Source organism: Atractosteus spatula, chromosome 27 (genome assembly GCF_055471065.1).
Source record: "Atractosteus spatula isolate fAtrSpa1 chromosome 27, fAtrSpa1.hap1, whole genome shotgun sequence".
Taxonomy (NCBI): Eukaryota; Metazoa; Chordata; class Actinopteri; order Semionotiformes; family Lepisosteidae; genus Atractosteus; species Atractosteus spatula.
This window is the reverse complement of record NC_142732.1, coordinates 8,477,089-8,489,178: the sequence shown is the minus strand read 5'-3', so window position 1 is coordinate 8,489,178 and position 12,090 is coordinate 8,477,089. Positions and strand designations below refer to the sequence as shown.

The window sequence follows — 12,090 nt, the reverse complement described above, 5'->3', positions numbered from 1 at the left end:
ATGAGTCTATAAGTTGACAGGAAAGAAGGTCCTGTTTTATTTTTATTTTATTTTCTTGGAAAATGTTAGACCATAATTTGATTACAGAGCAACTGTTGTAATGTAATCAACACACTTCCTGCTGTGAGAGAAGCTTATTAAAAAGATGTGGGTGGGTGACTCTGGCAGACAGAGACTCCACATACATGTTGTTAATGAATGTACTCCTTTGTTTTGACCAGTTTTTAATTTGCCTTTGTATGTCCCACTCACAGGTCCTCTGAAAGCAGACAGTTTTGCTGAGAAGAGACCCCTCCTTGGTGTATGCAAAAGTGCAGGGTCTTCTGGGTAAGTGAGTGACATGAATACCACATGGCTCTGGGTGGCATGGGTGGCTCTCACATGACTCTGGTTGGCATACAGCTGTGCTGTAGAAGAGACTTAGGGCACACCTGCAGGTATTTCCTGTTTATTCTCTTTTTTAAAAAAAATCCCTTAACACATAAAAAAGTGTTTAAATCTTTGTGTTTTACATTTGTTTTCATAAGAAGAGATGCACAGAGAAAAAAAAAACCCATGTGTTTGTTAGTCTGGGTTTCAGGGCAAGTGATTCTGCGCAGTGTCCACTCCCATGCTGCGCTCAGGACCTGAAAGGAAGAAAGGGCCACATCACATCTGGCAAAGTGGTTAATAGACCCACAAGGATAAATAACTCCTTCCATCGGATATGGGAGGGAGTGAAAAAAGAATTAGGAAAAATTCACACCTAGTTTTCCATTTCTTTCTTCAATTAAAGCCACTACAGGAAAATAGCTGGACACAAAAAGCGTGTATGCAATTCGATTATTACGTCTGTGTGTATTCTGGAAAAATCATTAAAAAAGCAGCCTGTGTTGAGATTTTTTTTTAACAGACGCGCAATCTTGCCTGTCAGCAGAAATGCTTCTTGCTTTGTGTAATTTATTGTGCAAGCTGACGTTTTATTGATAAAATCGCAGTAGGGAAAAAATAATCTACATAAACCATGAAGCTTTAGGATAGCCATTTTTAATACGTTTAACATGTGGGGCGCTGTATGTGCTAATGGAATGTTCCTTTGGTGTCCTTTTATTGGTTTCTCATTTGAAAGCAGAAGAGACTTACAAAGCGTTCATTCTGTGTGACATTTAGACATTATGAGGTACAAATCTTAAGTGCATTTGAAAACCTATAATTTACTGAACATAAGAAGGCAGCATCAAAGGGCCAGTGCCTGCACTGCTGGGGCCAGGGAGTGGTCTGTTGAGATGAAGCCAGAACAGGGATTATTGACCAGCGGCGTGTGAGGGGTGGAGCATTTTCCAGGGTGCCGTGAGGGTTCTCTTAACTCCACGTGACGGTCAATGTCTAGCGTTGCCGTCCAAGAAAAAAGAACAGCCCTTCGCCTGTCAGCGGAAGTTAAGAAGTAAACTGTGAAGAAACGGAGCTCTTTTCACTAGTAATTGCTGTGCAGCCTTTAAATGAAGCACAGTTCAGCTGCCATTCATTGGGGCTGCACGTCATAAACAGGATACACCCAAAGAAATCTTTTTGTTGTTGTTGTTGTTGTTGTTGTTGTTGTTGTTGTATTCCAGAGCCTCAAACGGTGTTCTGTTGTTATGCTGTGCATGACCTGCTTGCGTGCGTTTTATTTGATAAATTATTTTGCTGCTATTGTCATACATTATTTTTTTTTAAAGAGCTGCTTTCCTTTAGTGCGGATTGCGGGCAGTCATTGGCACACTGTCGAGGAGAGTGAAGGAGGGATCCTATTTCATCAGCTTGACTTTTTGCTATGGCTGTATTGTTACACAAAAATATGGATTTGCAAAGGTGGCATCTTCTCCGAAAGAACAAGTGAATGAATGACTTAAGTAAAGGCACACTTCTAATCAGATGAGACTTGCAATCGCTTGTTCTCAGGGTTGGTGAGGCACTCCATTTATCACTATGGACAGACATGGTATTTCCACTTTGATAGTGAAAGAGGGCATCATTGTTTAAGTTTGCACTCTTGAGATGTTAGCACTGCATCTGAAGTGTTTTAAAACCCTAACTCTGACCTCTGGCTGAATGGCTTGGCTCCTGTTGTCCCAGTAGAAGTGTTTCGTAAATAACTTTATATTTAAAAACCTCAGGACACATTTTAATCTCTTTTTTCCATTAAACTAGTTCATAAACTTACTAAGGTCCTCACACAATTTTTAGTGTATAATCATTTCGAAATAACAGCTTTTGTCAACCACCAAAAAGGATGCAGTCTTGACACATAAATGGAAAACAGATTTCTGTTTTGGCTGATAGAGCTTTGCTGGTTTAGAAGTTGGTTCAGTCAGCTTTAGTCTTAGATTACAAGATTTGCAAATTAAAGGAAAACCAGAAAGGAAAAAGCATGTGCACTGGGTCTGTATTTGTGGAATTTCAGCCAGGCGCACTCAACATAATTTTATCAATGGAAAGGATTATGCCTTAAGTCCAAACAATGTATGGATGTGGTGATTTTCCTGACAGCAAAATACATAAGCATCTCCTCATACACGGCACCAGCGCCAGTAAAGTTTGCAAATTAGTGAAGAATGTTCGTGCCACATGATCTTCAATATCCCTTCACAAACTGTCTGGCCTGGATTTGAATTTCCAATCTCACAATATTTTTTAAAATGTTAATTAGGACATGAAAGACAGTACTTTATCACAACATATTTCTTGCAGAATACCTATATTCATAAGAGTGGTACAACACTTAACTTTGCATGGGTGGGCACCACAGAAAATTTCAATTCAGTATGTGTCCTGCAAAAAATGTAGACTATAGTAAATTTGGAATTCTCCTCACATAATGTGACACTGCCTGAACAAAGCCTTTTGTCCTAGTGAGGAAAAAAGATGTTAAAAAAAACGTTTGCTACCTTCTTCTGTCTTTGTTGTTAACATGAGACATTTCAGGATCAAGAGAGGAGCTGTTAAAAGATGTGGGTGATTTGACGGAGTCTGGGTGCAACAATGCAGAGATTATTGGAAGCGTCTAAGTATGCTTGTGGAAAACATTGTTGGACTTTTCTGTGTGACGTGTTTGCTGAGGAGCAGTCCTTCATCTGTCAAGGGGTTTTGTGAGGGAGCTCCTAGCCCAAACCTTCCCCATCCTTCAGCCCTTACCACAATGTCAGAGCACAGAATGCCTACTGCCTTCTCTGTTCTCTCTTCTCTGGTCTCCTGACCAACGTCTGCACTGCTGTTACTTAGAAAGGAAGAAATATAAAGTTGTCATTCTTATTCTAAACAGAAACACATGGTATGGTGCTTTTTGCAGTTTCTTTGGAGCAAACTATGTCTTGTTCTGTACTCTCTTATCAGCCTTCATTTAACCTTTTTCTTAAAGAGGTGTAACCCATTGCCTGAGTATGCAAGCAGGGTAGCCTGGGTCTTGGCTAGAACAAGTATTCTGCAAGAAATGTAATATGAAGTGCGATCAGACTTTGCTGTTGTACTCTGGTCTTATGGATGCTTTTAATAAGAATTAGAACAGGAATAATAATAGAAATGTCAAATTAAGAATAGTATTTGAAACATCCTCATATAATGTCTCTGATTGTCCATGCTCAGTAATTACAGGATTGAACTAAAAACTGCCCCAACAAACAGTTTTAAGGAGAATTAAGGAAAGCCTGTCCTGAAACTGAGCCGTGCTTTTCATTGCTATTCCATGTCAGTTTTGAGTATAAAATGTCAGGTATCCTTTTTACATTGTATTAAATAAAAATCCAAATTCTTTGTATTAAAAATGATTTAGATTAAGAGGATTGTAAACCAACGCTGTTTAACAGCAGGAGACTTTATTTTCCTCAATCAAACGGGGATATTTATAATACCTATTTTACAGCTTTAATGTGGCTTAGAGTGCTCAGTGTAACTTCTCCATTCCTATTGTAACACTGTTTTTGTCGCATTTAGTATTCTGTGGTTACCCACAGCCATGAGCACCTCATTATCTTTCCTGCTTATGCTTGTATTCTGTCAGATTTCTTGACAAACCTGTATCAACCCAGGGCACAAACTTCTAGTGCGTCATTTGTAATGTTTACTTTTTTGTAAGGAAGAGCCTTTTCCTTTTCTAACCTTGAAACTCTTGTGTTAAAGCATTTGGTGTTATTTAATAATAAAGGATTATATATTCAGTACTACTACTGCTGCTGCTACTAATAATAATATATTGTGTTATGATATTATAAATAAATCGATTTTAATACATTCTGTATTTATCCAGATTTTATTAGATACTTGAATAACCACTCATAAAATACCGCATCTAGATGATGAAGGAAAACCTTAATTTTTCACATGTACTGTTTTTGTAAAACTTCAAATTTAGTGTATTGTCTTAAAATACCAAAGAAAAAATGTACATATCAATTGTAAATGAGGCATTCATTCTATGTTGAAATGAATTCATTCATAAACAGGTTTTAGTTCTTGTGGAGAAATTGAAATTCCCATAATGGGTTTCTAACTTCCTTTTTTTTCGCCCACACGCATAGTCTGTGGAAGGCAGTTTTGTTCTTTATTTGAAAACTTTAGACTTGGTTTATTTTGACGGAAGTGTCTGCTTTCTGTCTATTGCAGGTTCTCAGTATATCCTTTGAAAAGGAAGAGAAACGATTGGCATTCTGTCGCGTTTCCTCTGTAGAACCCTTAGAAAATTCTAAAAAAACAAATTGCAACTGCTGTGCACGTCTTAGGCATCCTTTGAACTTTGTTGCTTGTCCTTTGACCTAATGTTTTACCATAGTGACTTAGGTAAATAAGTTTAAATAATATTAATGTTGTTACAGAGTATTTAATTGTTTTACTCTTTCTTATGTTGCAAAGACTATAGAAAATGCAAATAGATTAAAAAGCTGGTTCTCAGTTGTTTCCAGGCTGGTTTTGTTTATTTTCCTGCTGTGTGATTAGGAAAAACAATCCCACTGTTACTTATTCCCGATGATATGTAAAGTCAAATAAAGATAAATTCAGATCATCAAAAGTCACAAAACTTGGAACAGGACTGCAAAGTATTGTGAGAGATGTAATAGAGTCACTTATATACTTATAAAAAAAATAGCCTGGCTTACCTCTGCTGCATCTCTGTGCATTTTAAAGAACTCATTCTGCAGCAGCTGAGTAATACTGTAGGTGCTTGAACAGATGTGGCTGTCAGCTCTGCTCAAAGAGGATGGCTCCTGCAGTTCAAAGGACAGAATAAGGGTCCCCATATTTCCTTTCTTATGTGGACCTGCCTAGGATTTTTGTGCAGTCTTCCTCATTTATATGTTTGAAGTGCTCACCATTGTTTTTACATTTTCACTGTAGTTGTCCAGGATTAAATGGGAGCCCATCCTATAGAGATTTTTCTCTTACCTGCTTCAAAGTAATCTGAAGAGCATGCTGCAGCCCAGGAGACGAGGAATACAGAATGGACTCTGTTGATCATTGTAGTAGGAGTTTTAGAAGTATCAGTCAGGACATTGTGAACGAGGGGAAAGTGTTTTTGTTTTTGTAATGTTTCTGAAACTCAAAAGAGACCGGCCTTTAATCTGTGATTGTTTTTTGTTTGATATGCAACTGAATGGGACTCACAATATTGCCCAGATCTGAATAATTTGGGGGTTTACTTCTATGAGGAGAGAAGAAATAGCACAAATACTCTTTTAAAACAGACATGGCAGCCCCTCGGCCTTTTAGGTGTAAACCCTGCTGTCGCTGGTGTACTTTGAGTAATTAAACACTGTAAACACCATAAAGATAATTAGAAAAGGAAAAAACTCTGCAAAGATAAATGTGTTTCCAATATGCTTCTCAGGGAAGTATCGTAAGACCCTGTGAATGAGAGGAAATTTATTTCTGGCAGCGCAGCAGACATGGAGCTGTGGTTGAACTTTTTACCCTAATTACTTTCCCACTAATGCCTGCGGCGTGCTGGAATCAAAGGGCCCCCTCAGGCCCTGAGGAGGCTCTGATGTGGCTGGCGTTTGTTGTGTGTTGAGGGTAGGGTTTTGAGAGAAAAAAAAGCAAAAAAAAAAAGAAGCAGAATATTGTGACAGGATTTTTTGAAAATTTCTCAGTTACCACCCACCTCACTTGTTGCCTACAAAAATAGAGTAATTGTTTTCATCTGTGTGTTTTTTTTTGTCCTGCTTAGAAATAACTGTTATAAATCAATATGACACAGGCTCACGGGACTGATCTAACTCCAGAAATTAGTTTTTCAATTTGTCTGTCTTTTTACTTCAAACACGTTTTGTATCTATTAACATTAAATGTTTAGCATTCCGACTCAAAGGTTTTAGAATGAGGAAAAAAGGATTCTTCATGCTCACTTATTTTTTTGTTAATTTTGTTTTTTTCTTCTTCCTTTCAGTGCTGTGCTAGCAGGAGTTGGATTAGGTTTTTATAGCAGCAGATTCAGTCACAGGGCAATGTATTGTGAACATTACCCAATGTGATCATGAAACAATAATAGACCCCAGAGAGACCCTAGAGGCCAAAAAACACAAGAACAATTAGACAATTAGTCACGTTTTCATACCAAGAATAGGTAATTCAGTTCCTACTGTTGACGGGCTTGAATTGTACTCATCAGCACCCCACAGTGTTTGAAAATACCATATATGATTTCAGGTCTTTCCAGAGATAAGGCCACAAAGTACTTTAGGAAGGTTTAAGCTTTTTCTGAATCTGAGAACTTAATTTCAGAGCCAGGGCGTACTGATAGAGACTTGTCCCAGCCTGGTCATCTTTTCATACTGCAGTGGGAATGTAGGCAGCTGTGATTATTTTTTTGAGAAGCTGTACTTCTTGTTAAAGTGTACTGTCACAGACATTCATATTGATACAATTCAGTCCCCGTCCCCAATAATGTAATTATTTATGTAACATTACTTGTTTATCAATTTTGTTCTCACCGAATGCACAATAGTCTCGGTGGTATAATCCAGCAAAATAACTATTTAGGACAAAGGGTATTATTGTTTATTTCTGTTTGCAGAAGTCTATGGAGTTTTGGAAATAAGGGTGACCTTTCTGGGTGTGCTTTAGTATAGCTGAAGCCTGATGAGAAAAGGCCCTGCACCCTGTTTGTTTTCTGTTATATCAGTTCTCTTTACCCAGGACAGCCCCCACCCCCCCACCCCCCTGCTTCCACTCAGCTTTATGTAAATGAAAGGGAAGGTAGGGAGCCAGTGTTCAAGTTAGCCATGCGTCAGGTCCCACCCTTTTCCCTGGAAAGAGTTGAAGATTGAAGATTTCCACAGACAGAGAGCCCTGAGCGAGAGAGTCACACCTGGACATAGTGTAGCTGCTGTATTAGTTTAAAGCTTACTTGAATGAAAGCAGTTTAAACCCCAGTGTTGGGCTGGTGTGATAAAGTTGTGAATCTCCCTGTATTGCTCTCTCTGTATTGCATGAAATCCAGTTAAATCTCTTAACTTCACGACTTGCTGAAAGAAGGAACAATTGCCGTATATACTTAACCAGGAGGTATACAATAAAAGTACCCAAAGCAACTATTTACAGATCCCCATATCTGAATCCACCGGAGACAGTATTCTTTTCATGCGTTTCACATGAAATTAGGCGTGGATATCTGCTTTTATGAGCTTTACCCTGCCTTCCTCTTGATGACTTTTTTTCGGCCATAGGCCCAATTTTCTCAGCTTCTGTTCCCCAGACATGCACGTGCATCATCATTTCCAGTGCCAGTGACACCACATGCAGTTTCCACCATTGTCAGTTAAGTGTCACTTAACTTGCAAACACCTACTATGATAAGCAAATGACATTGTTGGGGTGGAAGCTTACTGATGCTTATAATTGAGGCTGTAATTATTTGTAGATATTTGGAAGAGTAATGAAAAAATAAATAAAAAATAGCCACAGTCTGAATGTGGTGACGTTCTCTTATAAATGAATTTTTTCACTTTGGTTTAATTAATTTTCAGGCTTCATGTGTGCTTGGTACACCACATGAAGCGTGTGGTTTTCCTTCGTTCGACTCAGGTTAATAAAATGGATGGATTAAAGCTGTCTCCTACAAAAGATACGTGGAGCACCGCAGGCGCAGGCAGTTGTGAGAGCTGAAATAACAGATGTCAACTAGCGTAGGAAAACCCAGAAGTGATGAAACAGCAAGCAACTGACATAATTTGGATAATGACAATTGTAAAGTGTTACTAAAATTAAAACTAACCTTGGTTGTAAAAGTAATAAATGTTAAATGTTCTAAAAGTTGCAGTAACAGTAACAGTTCTTCAGTCTGGTAGCATTGATTAGAAGATGAAAGGAGACGTGCATGCCTTTTTATGGGTTTGGCTTTTCCAATGAGATGGATTTAGCAGGGGTTATGTTTGGTTGGTTAATAATACTCAACCAAGTAATTGAAGTTGGGTAATGTGTACTGAGGAAATCCATGTTCTGAAGAATTGTTAGAGAACAAAAAGGAAAAGGAGAAGCATACCCTGTGGGTCTTGCCATCTTTATGGAGGTTGCTGTTTGTAGTCTGATCTATGGCATGTGTTTGTGAAAGATGTAGTAGGGTACTTTGTTACATTACTAATATAATTCTATTGCTTTTTTTGTCTGTTTCCTATAGATGTTTTTTTTTTGCTGGTACTTCTTAGTTTAATTGAATGATTTGTCTCCTGAAAATGTCCAGCTTTAATTCCCACTTAAAGAATAATCTAATTAATTGTAATTGATACATTAATATAATGCAATCATAACAGTTATCTTATAGGTTTTGGAGGATGGTGCTCAGTTGCACCTTACCATGTGTAAGTCTGACATTCAGACATGATTCGTAATAATAATTGCAATTTACCTAAGCTTTTAACTCATGGTTTAGTTTTTTTTCAGCTTAAGCAAATTATATTTCAACTGACCTTGTATTGCTTCCATTAGAGGATGGCCATTTATTAAAATAAAAAGGCAAAGTGTTCATCATGATAGTTTGTAATACAAGGAATCATCTTCCCATTGCTCGAGATTTGAAATGCACTTGTTTTGTATCGTATTCCTTGTTAAAATGCTCAGTTTGGGCAGTATGATGATTTTATCCTCAATGTTCCAGTGTACCAATATTTTTTAATATATTCCACCTGAAGTCCGTTCTGAGAGAGGTCTGTACAGAAACAGAAACTACAGAAGTAGTGCTGTTATTTTGTAGATGACTAGAATTAAATATTAATGATGGTGTATACAATTTCTTAAAAATAGATAACACATTTTTATTAACATCAATATGTACAAGAAAGACACAGGAAGCTGAAGCCTAATGAAATGATATGCATCTGCCATAGAAATAGTAGATGTTTCTAAAGAATATGAAAAAAACAGTCTTCATCTTTGATTAGTTTGGTTGCTAAACTAAACGTAGCCTATATTTCTGTTAGCTATCTATCAACTGATTTTGTTACATGTGTGACTCTGATTATTAAAACACACCTCTGCCTATGTAGGCTATACTCTGGCTACACACAGGAGTCTAAAACTGATTTTTTTCTGTGGATGACTGGATCATGTCCTGCCTGCCATAAGGGATCTATAAAGGAAGGCAAAGATTTATTTCCACTTGGTGTGAGTCACCCTGCAAAACGCCCTATGACAGTAGCGTATAGAAACTCCCCATTCATTCTTTCTTTCTTTCCAAGCGCTCTAAATCCCCCACATGTTCACGATGGCTTTTATTTTCTTTGTTAAAAGTGGTTTTGCTATCTTCCCAAAGCCTTTTGTGAGATGAAGAGGTTATTTTGGATGAAACATGTAATACGGTTTTGGGACGCGATGTGTCAAATTTGTGCCGGATGATGCCGTCTGAAGCAGCATGCCGGCTTTTCTCTGCACATGGGCAGGCCCAGCGATGTAAATGTGAACCACATACCGAGATATCCTCCACTGAAGAAGCTTTTCTCTCTCTCAGTGGTTCTTTATTTTAAATTTTAACCAGGTCCAGGCTTTCGTGGCCTCAGAGATCTGAGAGCTCCCACTGCACTTTGGCTTTTGTAGACAAGATTCATTTACTGGCTTGTGAAGCCTTTTCAAACAGCCAAGCAAAAAGTCAAGAAGTGTGATGAGCTCTTTGGCTGCTTCTCCCATCGCCACCCCCTCCGCGCTCTGCTGTGCTTTTGGTGCCGATGCTGCTGCTGTGGCAGCTGTTGCAGGCTCAGAAATCGTGTCATTTACACGCACATCCTAATCCGATTGCAACCTCAGAGGGGGGAGGCTTTGGAGTCCAAATCCTGCCTGGAGCTCTAGCGCAAGAGCTATCTGGCTGGATTGAGAAGCTCTGTAGTAACCAAAGGACACATCCTTGTCTATGCATTTTATGGAGATAAGCCATGTGCCCATCTACCCAAGGCTATTTGGGGTTTCCTGAGGGTAAATGTTAGGCATTTAGAGTCCCATTGAAATAAATGTTGAGGGAAGGAGGAAAAGGATCTCGGTTGTTTTATTTGCAGAGACCAGCATTTCTAGTGCAATGTTAAAGAGCTTTCAGCTAGCCACCCCTTTGCCTACTATCTACAGGAAACTTTTGTTTTGTTTTGCACTTTACAACCTGGAAATATGAATGCGATAAAGCAGAACGGCAATATCATTGGCATAGAATAAATATATGTTAGCCCACAATAATTTCTAGCAGAGGAGCGCACAAAAGGTTTTTGGTTCATAAAAAGAATGTACGGGCTGTCTTATCTATCATCGCTTCTCCCTTCAGGAACTTTCATTGGAAGTTAAAAACTATATGGTTCTCCATCGCTGAGATTCTGAACTATCAAGTAGCATATGTCTTAGACTGGTGCAGCTTTTTTTATTTAACTCATAAGTGCTTCCATGTTCTTGACAATTTGTGGCTAGTTTAAGATGTCTTGGCTGCTTTGTGCTTCACTGATATGTGCATATTTTGAAAAACTGTAATTTTCTCAACTCTTTGCCCACAATATTTCATCCACTGCTTGCATCTGTCAGAATTATGAATGAAAGGGGCAGATCTTTTCAGCCATGAAAAGAAAATGAACAATTTAAATTACTGTTAATACGGACATATATTACAATCCTATTGACACATGAAAGTTGGTAGATATGTTTGAAATAAAACTGAGGATGTGATTGAAAGAGATTTTGTTTGTTGAAGATCTGTAATTGTTTAAAGATTGTCTTTGTGCTTAGAGAGTTGTATTGTTGAGGATAAGACACTTTCAGAAACATTTTTACATACAGCATGACTTCAAAATGTATTTTGTCCAGTTTGTTGTAAAAATCTATTGGCCATATATTCATTGGTTCCTAATTGGATATGTGTCACCTGTTACATATGGGCCCTTTATAAATTAACCCTCAAAATGCATTGGTTTTTTGTTTGTGTTATTTATATAATGAATTAAAATGTTTGATGTAGTAGTAATTTAATTACACATGGTAAATATGAATGTTCAAAGCGCTACCATTGCTTTCTTCATCTACAGATAGTTTTATTCTTCATCAGCTGATTACTGTTCATGTCTTTCTTAAAAGTGAATAAAGACATTTGAGCTCATGTTAAATTAGGAGCCATTTAAAATTCCAGTTTACCTGAATAATTAGTGAAGCCTCTGACATTGATATATAAGCATATTATTTTCATAGGAACGAGTAATAGGTTATCAAATATCAAAATATCCTGCCACTACAGAATTAAAGACAATTCCAAACAATGGAAATAATATAGTAGTTCAGGTGGGGAGCTGCGTCAGCATGCGTAGGCTGCAAAGGAACGAGTAATAGGTTTATTCCATGCTGAAAAAAAGAAGAAAGAGAACACAACGTTTCGGCCGTGGAGCCTTCTTCAGGTCTTTTTGAAAAAAACTCCCCATTCATTGTGTCACCTGTGACACCTGAAGAAGGCTCCACGGCTGAAACGTTGTGTTCTCTTTCTTCTTTTTTTCAGCATGGAATAAACCTATTACTCGTTCCTTTGCAGCCTACGCATGCTGACGCAGCTCCCCACCTGAACTACTATATTATTTCCATTGTTTGGAATTGTCTTTAATTCTGTAGTGGCAGGATATTTTGATATTTTGTACA

General features: G+C 38.0%; 1 protein-coding gene across 4 annotated transcripts in view; it reads left to right on the top strand.

Moving 5' to 3' along the window:
• The window catches only part of bcas3 (BCAS3 microtubule associated cell migration factor), a 234,459-nt gene that overhangs the window by 15,644 nt on the left and 206,725 nt on the right, over window positions 1–12,090 (top strand). For all 4 annotated transcript variants that reach the window (XM_088906941.1, XM_088906940.1, XM_088906939.1 and 1 more), the window contains exon 7: window positions 255–327. In XM_088906941.1, coding sequence (XP_088763067.1) covers window positions 255–327 — 73 coding nt within the window. The remainder of the gene's footprint in view (window positions 1–254; window positions 328–12,090) is intronic.